General features: G+C 37.0%; 1 protein-coding gene across 1 annotated transcript; it reads right to left on the bottom strand.

The window, feature by feature from the left end:
• Positions 1-279: 279 nt before the first annotated feature.
• Positions 280-2699, bottom strand: LOC715628 (olfactory receptor 8B3). The gene is made up of 2 exons (XM_015116163.3): positions 2574-2699; positions 280-1246 (listed from the first exon to the last, which is right to left on the bottom strand). The coding sequence occupies exon 2, from the start codon at positions 1227-1229 to the stop codon at positions 288-290; it is 942 nt and encodes a 313-aa protein (XP_014971649.3). The 5' UTR covers positions 1230-1246; positions 2574-2699; the 3' UTR covers positions 280-287.
• Positions 2700-22685: the final 19986 nt, after the last annotated feature.

Here is a 22685-nt window from a genome sequence, read left to right on the forward strand (position 1 = left end):
AAAAACAAAAAAAAAAGAGACAAGATGATTGCATAAGAGAAATGATAAGACAAGTTTATTAAATCACACTTAACATCATCTGTAGAAGCAACAAAATCTCTTCATGAAAAACCTAACATAAATGACGAGTTAATGGGTGCAGCACACCAACATGGCACAGGTATACATATGTAACAAATCTGCACGTTGTGCACATGTGCCCTAGAACATAAAGTATAATAAAAAAAAGAAAAACACTAATAAAAATTTGAAGTCCTTCAATTGCTTTACATTATTACTGCTTCTAATTAGAATATCTTTCTTCTCTGAATTTTAATCAGAGCTTTCCTCAGTGCAACTTTGACATCCTTGTTCCTCAAACTGTAGATCAGGGGATTGAGCATGGGCACCACATTAGTGTAGAAAACAGAAGAAACTTTTCCCTGCTCTGTAGATCCAGGAGAATATTTAAGATACATGAATGCTGCTGACCCAAAAAACAGAGACAGAGCAATGACGTGAGAGCTACAAGTACTAAAGGCTTTTGATCTTCCTTGAGTGGATTTGATATGAAGAATGCTAATGACAATGAAAACATAAGAAATGAGGATGATAAAACTGGGTACCGTGATATTAATACCCACAACGATGAGAACCACCACCTTGTTGACATAGGTGCTGGTGCAGGAAAGCTGGAGGAGGGGGAGTATGTCACACAAGTAATGGTTGATGATATTAGCACTGCAGAAGGTGAGTCTAAGCATGCAGCCGGTGTGGGCCGTGGCTCCAGCCAATCCCATTGTGTAAGCAGCAAAAGTTAGCATGGAACAGACCTGATGGGACATGGTGACCTTATACAGCAATGGATTACAGATGGCCATGTAGCGATCATAGGCCATTGAGGTCAACATGTAGCATTCAGAGATGACAAAAAAGAGAAAGAAAAACAGTTGAGTCATGCACCCTTCATAGGAGATAATATTGTTTTTTGATACAAAGTCCATTAACATTTTGGGAGTGAAAACAGAGGAGTAACAGATATCAATGGAGGAGAGATTGAAGAGGAAATAGTACATGGGGGTGTGGAGGTGACAATTTTGGCTGATAAGAGTGATCAAGCCAAGGTTGCCTACCATGGTGACAATGTAGATCACTAGAAACAGGAAAAAGAGGGGTTGCTGGAACTCCAGACGATCTGTTAATCCAGCAAGAATAAATTCAGTCACTAAGGAGTTATTGTTAGCCAGCATTTTTTGTCTTCAAAACTCTGGGAAGACAAAAGAAAATTCCATTAGTAGGGAACACAGATTTCTTTTCACAAAATCTCATTCATGAGGAGGGGACTCAGGCTGTAGGAATTTGGGTGAGTTCCTCTTTGTTTCATGGGGTCTGAATGTGCTGAATGTACTGCCACACCCACTCCTCAACATTTCAGTCACTGTCTTTTGTCTGCACAGGGTGAATGTGACAAACAATTGCTCCGGTCCTTACTAGAAGACAGGTGAAGTAGCTGAGGCACAGGCCTACTTGCTGTTGAGCTTGGGTTGTGTGGATGTGTCTCATCTCCCTCGCTTCCACCTGGCTCTTCACTTCCTAGTTTCTTTTTTTTTTTTTTAAGACATATTTTCACTCTTGTTGCCCTGGCAGGAGTACAATGGTGGGATCTCGGCTCACTGCAATCTCTGCCTCCAGGGTTCAAGAGATTCTCCTGTCCAGCCACCTGAGTAGCTGAGATTACAGGTGCATGCCACCACCCCAGCTAATTTTTGTGTTTTTAGTAGAGACAGGGTTTCATCATATTGGTCAGGCTGGTCTTGAACTCCTGACCTCAGATGATCCACCCGCCTCAGCCTCCCAAAGTGCTGGGATTACAGGCATGAACCACTGTGCCTGGCCACTTCCTAGTTTCTCCTTATGTTTCCATTATTCTGCTAGACACTTCAGTTTCCTTGTGATGTCCACCAGGTAAGGGAGGATTCCTTTAGGGCAGAGACCATGCCCATATTCTGTTTCCTAGACAAGGGTCTCCTATAGCATTTCCAGATACCTTACTGTAAGAATCCATGAAGTCACCAGGTGATAACTGAAGACCCTTGGTAGTTGAAGCCTTATGATTCACCACACACAAATCACATAAGTGTTTCTGCACATTCTCCTCTATTCCATCCTAGCTAGACAGAGGATGAAGAAAGGAAGCTGAATGTGCTTCCACAGGTCTTTGTAGGAGGGCATGAGAGAAACATAATTAATTTGGGTACAGTCATATTAGTTGTTAAGTTTGTAAAATTTTACCAAACTGGTATTTTTATGATACTTAAACTCTTCTATATGTATAGCACCTGTCAATATATTTTTTAATTAAGAGACAAATCTCCTTTCCTGACATTCCTCTGTTCTGGATGTTTCACTTGTAACTGCTATTGCTATCTTGATTACCAGGCTAAGAATGAATCCAACAGAGAGAACAATGTGAGAGAAATGCAAGCCCTAGAGTCAGAGCTCCATACCACTAAGTTTCTTGCTATTGAATAGAATTCTTTTCCCCATTTTTCAGCAACATCCAGGAGGGAGAAATAGAAGCTTGATTAACTCACCTCCCTTCCACTGAGAGAACTCAGTGCTGACCCTTGATGTGTGTTTCACCTCCACTGCCCTAGAGGAAGAACTGGCTGTGAAGGTATCTATTTTGACCAGATGTAGTCAAAGAATCTTCTTCTCCCTTCACTGGTAAAAGGATTGAGGATAGATCTCAGACTCTGAATGTTCTGGGAGTCATTTTGAGGTGTAGGTCAAACTATTATTTATAAATTTGCCAAGAGGTTTTGTTGGAAAACCGGACTTCACACCAGAGCTACCATGTCATAGAGCACATGGCATTTGCTCAAGGCTTATAATTCTTTTGGACCTGATTAGATATCCAGCAGCAAGTCTCTCAGGACCTCCCCGACCTGACAAACTCTGCAGGGAAGGAATTATATGCCTGTGTTTACAGCCTAATTTGTTGTAGTAGATGTAAACTTCTCATCAGGGATTATGCAATCCACAGGGCATAGAAGAAAGAGCCTCTGCTCTCATGTATAAAGATGTAAATGTAATGATTGTCAGAATTTTTGCTAATTGTAATCCTATGTAGTGTATTAGCTTTAACAGCAATGTATGTATAATTTAGTAAAGTTTATTATTATGCTCATTTTTAATATTGAGTGATTTTAAATAATCCATTTTTACTTTTGCATACTTCATAGGCAGAAAGAAAAAGGATACTTTTCATTGATTTCAGATTTTTTAAATAAAAATTTTGTTAACAGAATTAACCTTGATTTCATAAAAATGTATTTACCTTGGGTTGCTCTAATTCAACATGTCTTTGCCTTTCGGGTTAAAATCAAATCCATAAGAAAAATCAGTATTCAGGGGCCCTCATTTCAAGACAGTGTGACTTCAGAATTTCCCTGTAGGTAGGAATTTGTGCTTGTGAGAAGGCATGTATTTTTTTTTTTTTTTTTACCTTTTTACTTTAAAATTACTAGAATCACAAGAAGTGGCAAAAGTCATACATAGATTCCCTTGAACCCAGTTTCCTCACTTAGAGACATCTTCCATGACTATAGGACAATAGCAAAACTAGGAAATTGACATAGGTTCAATAATGTTAACGAAACTACAGACCTTATTCAGTAGTTTAATATGCTTGTATGTATGTATGTGTAAATCTATGCAATTCTATCCCGTGTACATATTTATGTAACCACCACCTAAGTCAGGATACAGAAGTCTTTTTTTTTTCTTTTCTTTTCTTTTTTTTTTTTTTTTTTGAGACAGGGTCCTACTCTGTTGCCCAGGCTGGAATGCATTGCTGCAATCACAGCTTACTGCAACCTCCCAGGCTCAATAGATCTTCCCACCTCAGCCTCCCAAGTAGCTGGGACTACAGGCACGTGCCACCGCCATTGGATAATTTTTGCATTTTTCATAGAGACAGGATTTCATCATGCTGCCCAGGCTGGTCTTGAACTCCTAAGATCAAGCAATCCACTTGCCTTGGCCTCCCAAAGTGGTGGGACTACAGGAGTGAGCCACCATACCCAGCCAAAGATATCCATCTTAAAAGAGATGTATAAATTTTTATTTTTTTATTTTTTATTGGTAATTATTTTATATATTTATGGGACACAATGTGGTGTTCTGATAAATGTATACATCATGGAGTCATTAAATTAAGGTCATTAACATACCTATCAACTCACATACTGATTTTCTGTAGTGCAAACACTTACAATCTACTCCCTTAGCAATTTTGAAATATATATTGCATTATTATTAACGATACTCTCCAGTCAGTGCAATAGATTTCAAAAACTTATACCTCCTTTCTAACTAAAACTTTGCACCCTTTGACCAACATCTCCTCATTACCTTCACCCCCAGCCTTTGGTAACAACGATTTTTTTTCTTTTTCTTTTTTATTATACTTATTTATTTAAAATAAATAAATTAAATAATAAAATAAATAAATAGATTAAATAAGATACTTATTTATTTAACAATATCTGAAACCAGGTCTCACTGTCACCCTGGCTGGAGTGGCATGATCTTGGCTCATGGAAGCCTTGGCCTCCTGGACTCGAGCAATCCTCTTACCTTAGCCTCATGAGTAGCTGAGACTACAGGCGCCTGCTACCACACCCAGCTAATCTTTTTTATGTTTGTAGAGACAGGGTCTCACTGTTTTACAGGTTGGTCTTGAACTCCTGGGCTCAAACAATCCTCCCACCTTGGCCTCCCAAAATGCTGGGATTACAGGTGTGAGTCATCACACCCAGCCTAATTTTAAAATTTCTCTAATTTTTATAAGACAATATTCCACAAATATATATATTCATAATTATTAATGAAAATTTGTACTTTCTTTTGGAACATAAAGTCTTTACATCAGGCTTTGTGCTAGAAATAGTTATTTGCAATGCTTTTCAAGAATTTTTAATGAGTGTATCTCTAATTTCTTTTATAGTCACTGTTTTATTTCACATTGACCTGCTATAAGAGAATACCTAAGACTGGGTAATTTAAACAGAATTTTCTGGAGTTGGGAAGTCCAAGACTGAAGTGTCAGCATCTTGCAAGAGCCTTCTTGCTGTGTTATCACATAGGGGAAATGCAGAGAGACGGGGGGAGAGAGAGAGAGAAAGAGACGAGAGAGAGAGAGAGAGAGAGAGAGACTGGAGCTGAACTCATCCTTTTGTAAGGAACCTACTCTTGCTATAAAGGCATTAATTCATGAGAGGAGAACCCTCATGGCCTAATCACCTCTTACAGGTCTCATCTCTTAATACTGCTACAATGGCAATTAAATTTCAAGATGCATTTGGGAGGGGACAAACAATGAAAACACAGCAATCATCATCAATGAGAAATTATATATAAAAAGTGGTGAGAGTTTTCAATAATTTGTACCACCATTTAGAACTTTGCTATTGAAATCAGAGTTTAAAAATATAAGAGGTTTTTTCCTTTCTTTGGCATATTTAATGTTGAATCAGTTTGGAATCAGTTTCACTTTTTTATTTCAAATATTACAAAACAACAAAGAAGTTCTAATTTGTAGAAAGTGTATGCATTGTTAGAGTAACCACATTGCAACCAGCTTAACTGCCACCAAAAGGCTCCATCAGCTGCTATAAGAGAATATATGGACAGAAGTATCTGATCTAGGATACTTGGACAGAAGTATCTGATCTAGGGCTTCTGCCTGGAGCAGTGGCCATAGGATTTCTGGCCTGGTCTCCCACCACCACGGAAGGCAGCACCTAAGGCTGAGCACTGTGCTTCTTGGACACCCAAAACAAAAGCTCCATCAGCAGCTCCATAGGTCTCTTGTCCACAGTGGTCTCTGTCCTTCTCTCCATGTGACAGCTGTAGCTGGTCTCCAGGTGGTGAAGTGCCTCTTTGGTCAGGCTGTGAAATAGAACAGTGAGTACCTAACTTGGCCAACTGTTCTTGCAGCTGAGCAAAGCATACTATCAGATACTCTCCACCCTTTCCCTCCTGAGAGCATCTTTTTAGGTTCTGTAGCCTCTGCCTTTCACATATATTCTTATAGGGCTTCTATATGAATAAAACTTTCTTCCAATTAAAATTGTATTTATACAGCTGGTACAACAGAAGGATAACAAGGATGTATGACAGTACTCCTATCTTCAAGAAAGTCACTAATTTGCAGATACGATACTTCCAAATATCCACAAGTTGGTTTTAAAAATGCGTCATATTCTAAAATAGTCTTACTTCAAATCTCAAATTATATTAGTTTTTAAACCTACATTTGAATATTTAATCATTTCAGTTTTATGTAAATTATAGCTTTAATTTTAAAAATTGAAAATTTTTGCCAGGATGATGAAAAGAGTGGACCTGTAATATAAGTCTGTTGATTCACAGCAGAACTAAGCATTTTGCTGACTTATCCTCCACCAGGGGGTGCTGGTGACACGGATATCGTATTCAGACTGCAAGGTACATGCCAAACCTGCGACTCATATTTCACTTTTGTTAAGTACCAAGGATGTAGTCATGGATGCTGAGCATCTTTGCTTGTCTTTTGTAAAATGTGAAGTTTTTAAAGATGTGCTGTCGAGCTAAACTTAGATCAAACCATTTTAAGCTATTTAATCAGGCATCTTAATGGATGTAGGAGAGAAAACAGTAGAGGCAGCTATGAGGCCTTCAGATTTCTGCATGGTAGAGTAAGAGTTTTAAACAAATCCATTACAATAACGTAAGTTTACCTAATAAATGTATATAAATGATGCTTCATTCTTACAGCAAATTTTTTAGTCAGATGTAAGTAAAGATCTTAACTGGTATAAATACATTCTAAAGCTGTTCTTACAAAGCAGTCTTTTCAGCTTTCTCAAAAGGTAGTAGTATCTTCTGACAAAGATAAAAATTGCACACATAGGGAAGCTCATTATCCGGAATCAGATATGTCCTTTAAGGAGTATTTTTCCTTGAACCTTTTGAGAAGTAGAAACGGACAGAGAAAATTTTTCTTGTGAGTAAGCCACAAAACATGAAGATTTTGTAAAGATTCATTTTCTATGATTTGTGTTATAAATAACTCATTTTTTTCTGTTTCCAAATATAAAAACATATTATAATATGTAACAGACTTTTTAAAGTACACCTGCAATTCTAGAGATTGTGTCTTGCTTCACTAAGGAGCCTTGTCCCAAATCTCTGCAGCCTCACTATTTCTGGAAATAATCACTGTAATACAAGAATATGATGAAATGTTTCTTTGTAGCAGACTTTGTTTATCCCATTCTAAAATCAAACCTTTCTAGGGCCATGTGCATTTTTCTAGTTTCACATCAACAACTAGTCCATTATCTCTCAACTACAAGCATCTTGGCTGAGAACATTATTCCCACAAAGACCCCACTTTTAGGTTCTTTGACAAAGATGTAAAAGAAATATAACTGAATTGGCCATCCCGCAAAAGAGATGATGTTCCTCTCTGAGATAAAGCCCATTGGAATTTTTGTGGTACAGACAAATGAATAGCAGACATCAATGAAGGATAGAGTGAAGAGGAAAAAGCGCCTGGGGGTATGAAGGTGAGAATTTAGGGACATGAAATTATGTTCAAATTCTCCCCACGGGGACTACATTAAGAATGAAACACTGGGGCAGCTGGAGTTTGTTAATCTCACAAGGATAAACTCAGTCACTAAAGAGTTATTTTCTACTGCCATTCATTTCATGATATGATCTATAAGAACAGAAGCAGGCAATAACATTAATGACAGATCCTCCCTCTTTGTCGCTAGAGGGAGAGCTGGATCTGCTGGTTTGTCAGCTCAGGGTTGTCTAAAGACTTACAGCAAGGCATCCAAGGAGGAAGACTTCCTGAGGTGGTCCCCCACGGCCTGAAAGTCCAGATTGTCCTTCCCTCTTCTCTCCCTCACCCATGTCAGTTTTTGTAGGTCTCTAACCAGAGAAAACTGCTTGTAGACCTTTTGCAGTTTCAGCACTTCCTCCATCCAGCCAGGGCTGTCTCCAGAGTATTCCCCTAGAATCTTTGATTTATGGGTTTGGAAGGAAATTGGCAAGACAAAGATGATTTAGACATTCGTCATTTTTCCTAGAGACCCTACCGATGCTAGGCCTCGAGGGCCCTTCTTTCCCATTGTCTGGAAGGGGGCAAATCTGATGATGCAGCAGGCAAGAGCCATCAGCACAGTCTTCAGTCTCTGACAAGCTAGAAGAGTTATTTGGAGAATTTTCCACGACTTCTATTTGAAAACTTGCCCAGAAGGCCCTCTTCACAAGCAAGCAGTAAAACAACTTTTGAAGCCTAAATGGCTTGAATGAGAATTTGTTTCATGCCCTACAGTTCTGGAGAAAGTGATTCAAAGCCCAGAGAATGATTATTTCTATTGCAATTTCCTCTAAAGTTGGATGAGCCTCTTAAAGGTTTATATTACTGAGCCTGTGTGTATATCCTGTGTCATAGACCTACCCTTCAATCCTTCCATACTCAAAGGTCTCACTCAGTTTATAATTTCATGTCAGGAAATCCAGTCTCCGATGCAGAAGAGTGAATGCTCCCTTTGTCACTTCATTTTCCCCTGGAGTCTATGCATAGCACTACAAAAGGAAAGTCCAGGGATACAGTCACTTGCCATTTCTACTACTTTCCTACATGCCTTTGGGATTGTGTTAGTAAAATAGTAGATTATAGCTTTGACACTATACATGGTTGTGGATTTCTCCTCTATAAAGATATTTGTAGCAAAGTAGATAAGAGACCATTTAGCTACTTTGTAGCTAAGTCAGACTATCTCCATTTAAATCTAGACTATTTCTCCACTTTCTAACTGTGAGATTTTAGATGTTACGTAACTTCTTTGACCCTTGTTTCCTCCTCTGTAAGATGAGAATAGTAATTGATTGCCTTGCGGGTTAAATGATTTAGTACCTGGAAAGTATTAGAACACTGCCTGGAATATGGAAATAGTCTGGTATGTGTTTGTTCTCCTCCTCATTCATATTCATCTATATATACAAAATGTGAACATTTTCCCTGCCTGCTCCCTGAACACTTTTATTTTATGTGTATTTATGTGCCTCAAGTTCAAAGTGTCCCAAACTGTAGTCAGAATTTTCTTACGATTTCCAGAACCGCTCCTTCTCTGTTCATTATTGTCTAGATTACTTTCATGATCACCCAGGTTACTAAATCTAAGCATCTCCTCCTCACTCTTCTTCTTCATCCAGGCTCCATGTCCCAGAGAAGCTATCTCTTTGAAATCTTGCTCTGGTCTTTCCTGTCTAATACATTGCTTTTATAAGTCTCTCTTCACCTCCTGATTGGATTACACTTGGTTTACTAATGTGGGTTCTTATGGAATAAAAGAATTTGCTCTTTGTAACCTCCTTCTCACTACACACACACACACACACACACATCTTCTCCTTGCAATATGGTTTATAATTATAAATTTGGCTAGATAAATATTGAGTAGTTGCATTATTAACACAATTTTAAACACTATTTACAGATAATAGATCAGACACCAGAATCATTTTTATTTTATTTCCTTTTCATTTTCCATGAAGCAAATATTTTGAAGGGCTCTCATTTGCTTTGATAGTCTATGATTTCTTTGAATTATCCTCATGACCGCTTCTCCTTTTGTATGTATCTTTTCTCACCATATATAGTTGTCACCATATGATGTTAGCTGATATTTCAAATTTTCATCTTCTCAAAAATCTCATCCTAAGAAACTTGTGACCTACTACAATGTTAACAGGATTCCTCTAGCTTTATTGAAAATCTAACATTTTGAGATCTCTTGTCACCATCTTTCTGGGAATTCTCTTCATCTCATACCTGTGTTAGGTAACCTGTTTTCTTGACTCTATGTTTTCCTGTTTCTTCATTTATCTCTCCATTTTTAAAGTGAACTTCATTTTTTAGAATAGTTTTAGATTTATAGAAAAACTGCGAATATAGTACAGAGAGTTATCATATACCCCACTCTCAGTTCCCCTAATATTAAATCTTACCTTAGTATGGTACACTTATTATAATTAATAAGCCAATGTTGTTACATTATCATTAACTAAAGTCTGTATTTATATAGCCTCAGTGTTTATCTAATGTCATTTTTTCTGTTCCAGGTCATCCAGGTTACTCCCTTACATTTAATTTTTAATTCTCCTTAAATTCCTCTCAACTATAATAGTCTTCTTCCTCATTTTGATTGAAAAATGTTCTATTAATTTCCAGAGAAAATATACATGGAATGCAAATTTTATAGAAATTGCCTCTCTGAAATTGCCTCTCTTTTTTTTTTTTAACCATCTTCTTTGATTGGCAGTGGTAGGGTTTAACTTCCAGTTTAAAAGTTAATTTAAACTTCAAGTTTAAAACTTAATTTTTCTGAGAATTTTGAACATATTGAGACAATGTTTGTACTGGGATTGCATTAAATCTATAGATCTAATAGATGGACATGTTAATAATACTGTATCTTCCATTCCATGAATATCATGTATCTTGCATTTATTTATATTACTTTTTCTTTCTCAGAGCAAGGTTTTAAAGTTTTCAGTTTAGACATTTGCACATATTTCATTAAATTTATTCCTAAGTTAGTTTGGGATGCTATTATAAATGATGTATTAATATAACTTTCCAAATTTTTGTGGCTAGTATATAGAAATACAATTGATTTATGTTTAATGACCTTGTATCCTGAGACCTAAATTCATTTTTAGCTCTAGTATTTTTGTTCTGTAATTTTTAAAGAATTTTCTACATAAGCAATTATTTTAGGTGAACAATGCTTATTTGTCTTCTTCCTTTTCAATCTGTTGGCATTTTAATTCATTTTTCTGTCATATTTCAACAAACTAGGCTCTTCACCAAACATAGAGGAGAGAGAATAATCTTAGTTTGTTTCCAGTCTTTTGGGGAAAGTATTCAGTCTTCAACCATTAACTATGATGCAAGATATAGTTTTTTAATAAGTTTCTTTTGCTAAATTGAGAACATTCTCTCTTCTGTTTTTCTGACAGTTTTATTGTAAGTGGCTCTGTCCATGGCTGAGAGGAATAAAGGTGGAGACACATTTTCATAAGGAGCAGAATGGGGTTTTCTCGTCTAGAGGTGGAGAAATCTGTCTAAGAAAAAGTCACATAGATTCAAGTACATCAGAAAAATTGAAAAAGAGGCACAACCCCTGTGACCCCTTGGATCCAGACAAATCTGAAGCAAAATGTGTCCCTAGGAGGCAGGACTCGACTCCATTTACTATTTTAGGGAGCTGCCCTTCATATAGATTGAAGACTGACTGAAGCAGGAAAGAGGCACCAAAAGCACTTCCCCATAAGACATGTCCACCAGTGCCATGAAAATTTACCGTTGCCATGGCAACACCCAATGTCATCACCCCTTTTCTAGAAATTTCTGAATAACTCATCTCTTAATTTGCATGCAATTAAATGTAGGTATAAAGATGACTGCAGACCTACCTCTGAGCTGCTGCACAGCGCACGCTGCCTCTGAGTAGCCCTGCTCCACAAGGAGCGGTACCTCTGCTGCTGCCATACATTGCCACTTCAATAAAAGGTGCTGTCTACTACCACTGGCTCATCTTGGAATTCTTTTCTGAGCGAAGCTAAGAATTCTACCAGGTTAAGCCCCAATGTGGAGGCTCGCCTGCCCTTCATTACTTGGACTTTCCAATTAAATGAACTTTTTTGTTTAAACTGATTTGGCTCAGGTTTGTTAAATCTGAATTACCAAAAGTAATTACTGAAAAGCAATCACTTAAAATTAAAAGACTCTTAATATATTGCACTATTGTACCTTGTGCAAATTTCTGTGGCAATGCTTACTTCCATTTTTATGAATAGCACTGTAGCAGAAATAAATTTTACATTAAGAAAGATCTGTATTTGAATCCTGGCTCTGTCATTAGTTTTTGCAACTTGGGCAAAAGCATTTAAACTAAGCCTCGATTTATTCCTGTGTAAAACAGAGATACTTGTATAGAGATTTTAAAAGGTAAGTTAATAAAAGAGCTTAGCATTGTTAATACCAGTTACCCATAAGTTGTGCAATTCTGTTTCTTCTGTTGCTTCTTCAATTAGACTAAAGGGCAGATCTGTATGTTATCTCCTTTTATGTTCAGAGAGTCTTGATACTTAAATCCTCTACGGATGTTTATTTCATGAAATGAATAAGTAAAAGTTCCAAAATAATCAGATACCTTACTTGTGGAGTTTAGATCTCAAGGATCCTTTATCTAAGCAAAGGCATATTAACTGAGGAGAGGAGGGTTTTTGCCAATAGACAGAATTGTGCAGGCTTTGTGTGCGCACAGACTTCACCTTAGAAATTTAGCCAGAGGACTTTGGGTTAGAGAAATACAGTTGAACTCATCCATTTTAACCACTGCTACTTTCTGAAAGGCCACTAAAATGTTAATGAAGGCATTAAAAGGCAGAAGCACAAACATGTTTCATTAACTTACTGGGACAAGAACACAGGGGAAAGACAGCAGGAAAAAAAAATCAGAAAGCTGGAAGGCACAGTGATAATCAGTAACTGATTCGGTGATTCCCAGAAAGCTGAATTCAGAGCTCCATAGTGGAAGCAGATATCCAGATTATGTCATAGCATGTCTCACATGCTCAGTAATGTGGTGGCACAGCTCACCTCTGAAAGTAGGGGTGATGGTGAACATAAAAACAGGAGGGCGGCTTGAAAGTCTGTTACAGAAGTAGGCAGATCCCCAGATTCTCTCCTCTACTCCGTGCATCCAGAAGAGTGATCCTCTTACACCCCAGTAGAAGACTGGAGGTTTATTCTGTAGAGATGGAAAATGAAGCATCTCCGGAATAGAATGCACTTGAGTGTGGAGAAGTACTATACTAAAACTGAGGGAAATAATTGGCAGTTCACATACTGAATGTTACTGTATCATTGAAATATGAGTATAAAATAAGGACACTTTCAGACATGCCAGGTGTGGTCAAGACATACAAAGTGTGGGCAGGCTAGATGCTCCACAAACTCATTTTATCTTCTTCCTGATCACAAAACTAGAATACTTTTCCCAGAGTCCCTTTTGCTTAAGCACAGCCATAACTGAGTTCCAGTCATGGAGGATAAGTGGAAATCAAGTGTGTCAGTTCCAAACCCACAAAAAACTTCACTTCCATCTTCTCTCACGATGCTCCCTCTTTGGCCACACTGATGTCGAAGAGCATGTGTTGGAGATGACAGAGCAACGTAAGAAAAGGGTTGTGGGTCCAAGTTTATTATTTTACGGAGCTGCCCTCCATTTAGAAAAACTTACTTTAAACTTTATATGGGTAAGATGGAAACTTTTATTATATTTAAGTTATGTATATTTGCTTTTGAACACCAAATTTTGTAAGTATGGAAAGATGATTTAAACATCAGAGGGAGAGTATTAAGATGAATTTATTTTAAGTACATAGAAAACTGAATGAAAAACCAAAACCATAAATATTCTAGAAAGAACAAAGTTAGTGAAAGAAAAATGATCATAGCACATTATAGTGTTTATATATGCAAAGCATTTACATTCTTATAATTATGTAAACACTGAATATGAATCCAACTAGAAAAAAATAAACTGTATTGGGAGAATAAAGAGAATAGGAAGTATATTTGTGTTGAAGGGAGATAGAAAATGAAGTTAATTCTAATATCCTAAACTGAAAGTCAGTTAACTTTTTATTTAGGCCTAATACTGAAAAATCAAGAAGCAACTGCATATATTTAGTGATAGGGTGATAAAGACCAGAAAAAAAAAGCCAAGATCTGTTTTTAATAGGACCATAGAAAATTATAAACAAGATTGAATTCTTGCCACTAGCATACTAGAGGCCAGTCCTTAGCTTCATTTCATTAGTTTCATTTCTTATGCCCTGATCCTCTTCAATATCCTCCACATCTCATCAGCTGAAAGTCTTCAGCACCTGTAGTCCCCACATAATAATTTTTGCTGTTGTCTATGACTCTACATTATTCACACATCTCAAAACCTTTCCTGCTGATTCTTGGAGCCGGGGGAAATTTTTTACTCTGTTTTTTTTAAATCTCTTGATATCATGAACATGTTCTCATATCAGTAGATATTTTTCTTGAGGAAAGCACTGTTTAGGATGTCACACATTCTCTCTTCCCTCTTAGGCTTTTCACTGTTTCTTCCCTCAATGCTGTTTCCCCTGAAGAGCTTTCTTTTACCACATTCTCTTATCACCACCACCATCTCTCTAAACTTAGCTCGCTCTCTCTCTGTCTATGTGTGTGTGTGTGTGTGTGTGTGTGTGTGTGTGTGTGTGTGTGTATAATCATATTCTATAAGGAAAATACAGCTTCTTAGTATTGTGGGTTTTTTAAAAATGATTTAAGTCCATGATGCAATGATATGGTTCAAAATTCAAACGATTCAAAAAGGATATGCAGCGGAAAGTCTCCTTTATGTCCCTGTCTCTCAGCCAGCTAGTTGTTCTCCCTGGAGGCAACCAGTGCTACCAGTTATTTTATCAATGCTATTAGTGATATTTTGTTGATATACAGTCCTATGTTGCTTAGAGCCTAGGACTATGTTCTGAGAAATGTGTTGTTAGGTGATTTTGTGGCTATGCAAACATCACAGAGTGAATTTACACAAACCTAAATAATACAGCCTACCACACACCTAGGCTACATGGTAAAGCCTCTTGTTTCTAGGCTACAAACTCCTACAGCATGTGACTGTACTTTGTACTGCAGGCAATTGTAACACAATGGTAAGTAATGCTGTATCTAAACCTATCTAATCATAGAAAAGGTACAGTAAAAATACGGTATAAAAGATTAAAAATGGTACACTTGTATAGAGTACTTACCATGATGGAGCTCGTGGGACTGGAAGTTGCTCTGGGTGAGTCAGTGAGTGAGTGGCAGGTGAACGTGGAGACCTAGGACATTACTGTACACTACTATAGACTTTATAAACACTGTACATTTAGGCTACACTAAATTTATCTTAAAATTTTTTCTTTCTTCAATAATAAATTAACCTTAGATTACTGTAATCCCAGCACTTTGGGAAGCCGAGGCAGGCGGATCACGAGGTCAAGAGATCGAGACCATCCTGGCTAACACAGTGAAACCCCGTCTCTACTAAAAACACACACACACACACACAAAAAAATTAGCCAGGCGTGGTGGTGGGTGCCTATAGTCCCATCTACTCGGGAGGCTGAGGCAGGAGAATGGCGTGCACCCGGGAGGTGGAGCTGGCAGTGAGCTGAGACTGCGCCACTGCACTCTAGCCTGGGCGACAGAGTAAGACTCTGCCTCAAAAAAAAAAAAAAAGAAAGAAAGAAAGAAAGAAAAGAAAAGAAAAGAAAAAGTACACTCAAAAATAATGATAAAAGAGTAGAGTATAGTAAGATTAATACATTAACCAGTAGCAGTCATTCATTAGTAAGTATTATGTACTGTACATAATATGTGCTATCCTTTGCTATGACTGGCAGCACAGTAGGTTTGTTTACACCAGTATTACTACACATATGTGGGCAATGCGTTGTGCTATGTCTTTACCTTTTGATGACTATGACGTTGCTAGGGGATAGGAGTTTTTCAGCTCCATTATAATCTTATGGGACTACCATCATATGTGCAATCTGTCATCAACCAAAACATCATTGTGCAGTGCATAACTGTATCATGAAATTCACATGCATTATCCCACAAATTTTACACAAACAGTAGTATACTGTACGCACTGTTTGTCAACTTGCTTTTTATTTCCTATCTATCACTTCTTGAGAAACAACTGAAGAATGAGTAAGACTTAGGACCCAGGAAGAGTAGATTCAGAAGATTAGTAAAGAGGAGTCCCAGATATCTGTGCAGTCACCATACGGACCAACCAGGCTAGACTGGAACAGTGGTGTAAGAGAGATTTTTCCACTTCACAACACCTTTTGGAGATTATTTCATACATAAAGGTAGTCTTCATTTTTTATACACCTAGATAGCACTTTTTGTACAGATATCTGAAAATGTATTTGATCTGTCCTGCTTTAATGAATGAGTAGGTTAATCTCAGTCCTCTGTTATTATTTTTTAATGTAATGAGTAAACCGATACATAAATCATTAGGCATATGTATACGGTTTCCTCTCTGTCCAAATCCATGCACCTATTCTTTTTCTTTTCCTTTATGGTTTGACTCTAGGAATATACTTTTCTTTTCTTTTTTTTTTTTTTATTTTACTTTAAGTTCTAAGGTACATGTGCACAACGTGCAGGTTTGTTACATATGTATACATGTGCCATGTTGGTGTGCTGCACCCATTAACTCGTCATTTACATTAGGTATATCTCCTAATGCTATCCCTCCCCCACGCCCTCCCCACAATAGGACCCAGTGTGTGATGTTCCCCTTTCTGTGTCCAAGTGATCTCATTGTTCAGTTCCCACCTATGAGTGAGAACATGTGGTATTTGGTTTTCTGTTCTTGTGATAGTTTGCTGAGAATGATGGTTTCCAGCTGCATCCATGTCCCTACAAAGGACACAAACTCATCCTTTTTAATGGTTGCATAGTATTCCATGGTGTATATGCGCCACATTTTCTTAATCCAGTCTGTCACTGATGGACATTTGGGTTGATTCCAAGTCTTTGCTATTGTGAATAGTGCCACAATAAACATACGTGTGCATGTGTCTTTATAGCAGCATGACTTATAATCATTTGGGTATAACCCCAGTAATGGGATGGCTGGATCAAATGGTATTTCTAGTTCTAGATCCTTGAGGAATCACCACACTGTTTTCCACAATGGTTGAACTAGTTTACAGTCCCACCAACAGTGTAAAAGTGTTCCTATTTATCCACATCCTCTCCAGCACCTGTTGTTTCCTGATTTTTTAATGATTGCCATTCTAACTGGCATCTCATTATGGTTTTGATTTGCATTTCTCTGATGGTGAGCGATGATGAGCATTTTTTCATGTGTCTGGTGGCGGTATGAATGTCTTCTTTTGAGAAGTGTCTATTCATATCCTTTGCCCACTTTTTGATGTGGTTGTTTGTTTTTTTCTTGTAAATTTGATTGAGTTCTTTATAGGTTCTGGATATTAGCCCTTTGTCAGATGAGTTGATTGCAAAAATTTTCTCCCATTCTGTAGGCTGCCTGTTCACTCTGATGGTAGTTTCTTTTGCTGTGCAGAAGCTCTTTAGTTTAATTAGATTCCATTTGTCAATTTTGGCTTTTGTTGCTGTTGCTTTTGGTGTTTTAGACATGAAGTCCTTGCCCATGCCTATGTCCTGAATGGTATTACCTAGGTTTTCTTCTAGGCTTTTTATGGTTTTAGGTCTAACATTTAAGTCTCTAATCCATCTTGAATTAATTTTCGTATAAGGAGTAAGGAAGAGATCCAGTTTCAGCTTTCTACTTATGGCTAGCCAATTTTCCCAGCACCATTTATTAAATAGGGAATCCTTTCCCGATTTCTTGTTTTTGTCAGATTTGTGAAGGAATATATTTTTCTTTATGATACTGGAGCTGAGCCTCTGGAGATTAGATTTCTACTTTGCCAGCCATCTTACTATTCAGTTCCACCAATACTCAATGCTTCGACCAGAAATAAAAAGCACCTTAAAAATATGAAAATAAATGAAATATCAGTTTGGGAGAAATGACCTGAATCCTTGATATGATTTAATCACATGCAATGAAAGACAGCAAGAACAACATCCCCAAATGTTACAGTTGATATTATGTAAATAAGCCATAAGTTATAGCCAGAGTTAAAAATGTCAGTCAAATGTATGAACTTGTGTCTTTTGGGAGAAATCCTCCATTCAGTGTCATGTTGGAGGGACTCAACGCCCATTTTCCCACTGCAGAAACCATGTAGGAGATAAGGCCCCTCCTCATACCACCTGGCAGCCAGAAAACAGGAACCTTGACCTAGGTCAGCAGGACCTACGTGCATGCTCCCACCTGAGAAATTAATCTGCAATGATACAAACAAATGGAACCATTGAGAACCATTTGCATGGCTTCTGCAAGATCCAAGGATAGTGTCAGATGCATAGCAGGGGTGTGGCATTTTGGCCAGACTGTTCTTGCTGAAATATGTCCTGGTCTTGGCCTCTGGGGATGTCTTGGTTCTTACAATTCTGCAAGTATGGTTTTACAACCCACTCCAAATTACTTTGCATCCCCAATATTCTTTCCATCAACTCGTACAGTTGCTTTCTGTTACTTGTCAGAATAAACACAGATGCTCTGTTGAGAACTAGGAAGATGTCTGCACTGTTCAGTGCTAAATCCCCAGTGCCAAATGTAAGGCCTAGTACCTTGTTGGTGCTCACTTCAACAATGTTTTTTTGCATGGATAAATGATTAATTTTTTTAACAAGTAGAAAAAGTACACTCCAAAATAAAGATGACTATGACAATGCTAGGGGATAGGAATAAAATTGCCCACCATCCAAGAAGTGACAGATAAGCATAGGAGGTGGGAAATGAGGGGCCAAAAAGGTGGAATTCTGTGTCAGGAGCTGGTAACAGAGCCTTGGGGAATGTGTCTGTATTCCACGTACTGTTCTTGAGCCCAGGAGAGAGAGGGCAGCAGGCTGAGCTGACAGAAATGCCAGGGAATGAGCACTGAGTCCCTTTCTCCCCCTTCCCCCTCCAGAGCAGTCTACCTCCTCTGACTTTGGGGGAAGGAGGAGGCTGCAGGAGAAGGTCAGTCAATGGATGCCTGGAAGACTAGGGCACTGCTGGTGAGGCAACTGGTTCCTGAGCACAATCAGATGTTTTTGGAGACTCTCAGAAATTCTTAAAGGGACGTCAGAGGAGTTGGATTCCTGCATTAGTTAGTGGGAGCGCAGGGAGATGAAAATTATCTATTTTAATGAATTATCTGTGGTTTTAATATCTTGAGATTAGAGGTTAAACACTCTTGCAAACACTAGTGCAAATACGCCTGTGCCTGGTGAAATATATTTTAAAACATCTCTGTCAGATGATCATTTAGCTTTTGCCTGGATATTTCTAGTCATGATCACTTGAAGGAAGTGTCTTTTCCAATCCTCAGATTATAAATATCATAGATCGGACAAAGATAACTTTCCTAGACTCTATTAACTCATCAATGACTTTTAAAACCCACTAAACCCTTCAAAATGTTGCAAATAAGTAAAACAGCAATTGTTTTTAATTCACAAAATCCTTATATTCCTGTGGGAGATAAAGATCATCATTTAAAAGTGCACAACAGTCTTCTTGGTGGAAATTAATTATTATGGAGAGACACATTTTCTAATCACATTGGTATTAGAAGAGCAGTGCATACAGTATGTTGAAAACGCCTATATTTATCTTACAAAAAGTTATGTGTTTTAATTTTATAATGCTTATAAAATTGTAATGTGTTTTTTAAAATATACTTTTTTAAAATGCCTGGCCAGTACAATAATGAAAACATAACCAGAGTGAAAAAAAATTGACACCGAACCAGGCAATTCACTTAAGCAGCCACTAGGTTGTGCTGGTGATTCAGTAACATTGCATAAACCAAAAAAAAAAAAAAAGAAAATTTTGTTTGAGATTTCGTTTTTCACATCTTTCTCTGGCCCCTAACATGTATAGCCATGGATTTTACACAACTCCTTACATGAAAATGTAAACTCCTTGTTAAAACATAAACTTTTTTAAAAATCTGACCTTTGGAGCAAAATTTAAACCGGTCGAGCATATTTAATTTGCAAAACTTGTTAAGCACTTTCTCTATTGTACAAAGGAGAAGAATGGCTAAGACATGACAAGTACAGCATAAGTCATATACACAAATATAAGCAAAAAATTCCAATATAATAGATCACTGTAATGCTAGCTCTAAGTATTTTTGTTGTTTTGCTTACTGTTCTATTCCAAGACGTAGAACATATTAGGAGCACAATAAATGTTTGCTGAATGAGTGAACAATTAGGTGAATTCATGATTATACAATAGCTGTATAGTCTATGGTCTAAATGTATTCCTATAAAACAGTGTTTATAATCATCTTAAAATCATTTGATAAAAATATAAACTTTACAAATCTCTAAGACTATATATACCAAAGAAATAATAGCCTTACTTTCAACTCGTTGGAATAAATGATGTTAAGAATATAGTATCTATCTTTTGCCTATTCTCACCAGAACAATTTGTATTACTAAGTTGTATTACGAAATTGTTTGTACTTATTTCAATATATAAAGTAACATGATAATGTCTTTTATTTTAACTGTACACAATGTTTCTAAAGAGTGACACATTCCCAGAATGAGGTTGGCTTCACTGTGAGAGCTACTGTTGAAAACAAACCATGATTAAATGTTTCTTTGTAGCAAACCTTATTCTTCTAGCCGTGGGGACAAACTCTTTAAGGATACCTGCATGTGTCCACTTTGGCGTCTAAATCCACACAGATTATTTCTCACATATAGGGATTTGGAACACCGTTTCTGTGATCACTCTTTCATGTTGATTGCCAGTTATTTCTCCAGATTGCCATTCTCTACTTTTCTATTTCTCTGTTTCATACTATTTCTTTCCACTCCTTTCTGGAATGCAATGTGTCTTGGTGCAAAAAAAAGCACAGCAGTTGGAGCCAGATAAAGAAAGATTTAAAAATGGAATCTGCCACCTTCTGGGGGACCTTCAGCAGATTCCTTAATTCTGAATATCAATTTACTCCTCTGTAAAAGATGATAGCCAACAGAATGCACGTTATTTCTGCCTTCTAAGAAGCACGACAAGTGGTGGGAGCTACATGGAAAGGTATTCAATCTGCTCCACACCGTTTCAGGATTAGAAGATCGTTTGTGCTAGGAAACTGTCTGCAGTTGAGAAAACAAAGAAAATTCATTCTGTAGACAGCCCTTTGGTCCTTAGCTAAAGATAGTATGCTGTTTTTCACTCTATCAATTATGGAGCCCAGAATATTTATTCAAAATTTGGAAATAGCTAGAAGATAAGAGAAGCTATAAATACACATGAACAAGGCAGTAACAATGTTATGCTACACCTAGTATGCCATGATTATATTAGTAATATAATATAAAAAATAAAATTCTGTGAATTTTTCTCAAAGACCAAGAGTACTTTGATGAATGTCATAGATTCTTAGAAATAAAAGGAAAAAGAGCCAACAAAATTTTTAGCTCTAGGTTAGAAAAGGAAAAAAAAAAAAAAAAGGTACAAACTTCAAAGTAGTTCTATCAAGTCCTTTTTTTTTTTTTTTTTTTCTGAGACGGAGTCTCGCTCTGTCGCCCAGGCTGGAGTGCAGTGGCGCGATCTCAGCTCACTGCAAGCTCCGCCTCCCGGGTACACGCCATTCTCCTGCCTCAGCCTCCCGAGTAGCTGGGACTACAGGCACCAGCCACCACGTCCAGCTAAATTTTTTTTGTATTTTTAGTAGAGACGGAATTTCACCGTGTTAGCCAGATGGTCTCTATCACCTGACCTCGCGATCCACCCGCCTCGGCCTCCCAAAGTGCTGGGACTACAGGCGTGAGCCACTGCGCCTGGCCAAGTCCTATTTTATAAAGCAAATTTAATCAATAATGGGTGATAAATTTGAATAAATATCTTTTTAGCATGTATGGAAATGATCACTTGATTTTTATCCTCAGCTGTGTTTTAAAATATATTAGTAGATTTCCTAATGTTGAATCGTCCATGCATCTATGGAATAAATCCCACTTGGATATGATAATTCTTTTTTCTGCTGCTGAATGTTTGCTAATATTTTATTTAGTATTTTGTGTTGATATTCCAAAGTAATATTTGTCTGTGGTTTTCTTTTTGTGTATGCAATCTTCAAATTTTGTGCTCACTTTGTAAAAATGACTTTGGAGGGAGTTTTTCTTCTGCTTTAAGCTCTGAACCATTTTAAATACTATTGGAGTTATCTCTTCTGTGGTAGACTTCTCCTGCGAAACCATTTGGGACAAGTAATTTTTGTGATATAACTCTGACAACTTTTTCCATTGCTCCTATGGAACTGACTCTTTGGATTTTCTATCTGATCGATGATTCATTTTCTTTAATTTATATTTTTCCAAAAAATAGTCCATTTCATTCAGGCCTTTTATTTCACTTGACTAATGCTCAAAAATGTCCTTATTTTAATATCCTCTATTTCTATGGTTTTCTCTCTTTGTAATTTCTTATTTTTTCTTTCTTTTTTTTCTCTGAATTAGGATAGATAGCAGCTGATATATATTACTAATGTTGAAAGAACAAGCTCTTGAATGTATTTATTATCTCTACTGTTTTTGTTTTCAAATTCAATATTTTCTGATTTTAACTTTATTAATTCCTACTCTGTTTTCTTTTAATTTTACTATGTCTTTTTCTGACCCATTAAGTTAATGGTTTAATTTATTTATATTTATTGCTTGTTTAATATAGCATTTAAAATTATTTTTCTGTTTAAGCTGTATACTGTCTCATAAATTATAAAAGGTTACATCTTCATAGCTTTTTTCTAGGCATTCTGCAATTTTATATTTTTTCTTTGACTTACAAGTAGCTTAAAAGAAAATGTTAAATATCAAAGTAATAAAGTATTTTTGCTTTCTAATTATATAATTA

This window comes from Macaca mulatta, chromosome 14, assembly GCF_049350105.2.
Source record: "Macaca mulatta isolate MMU2019108-1 chromosome 14, T2T-MMU8v2.0, whole genome shotgun sequence".
In the NCBI taxonomy this organism is placed as follows: domain Eukaryota; kingdom Metazoa; phylum Chordata; class Mammalia; order Primates; family Cercopithecidae; genus Macaca; species Macaca mulatta.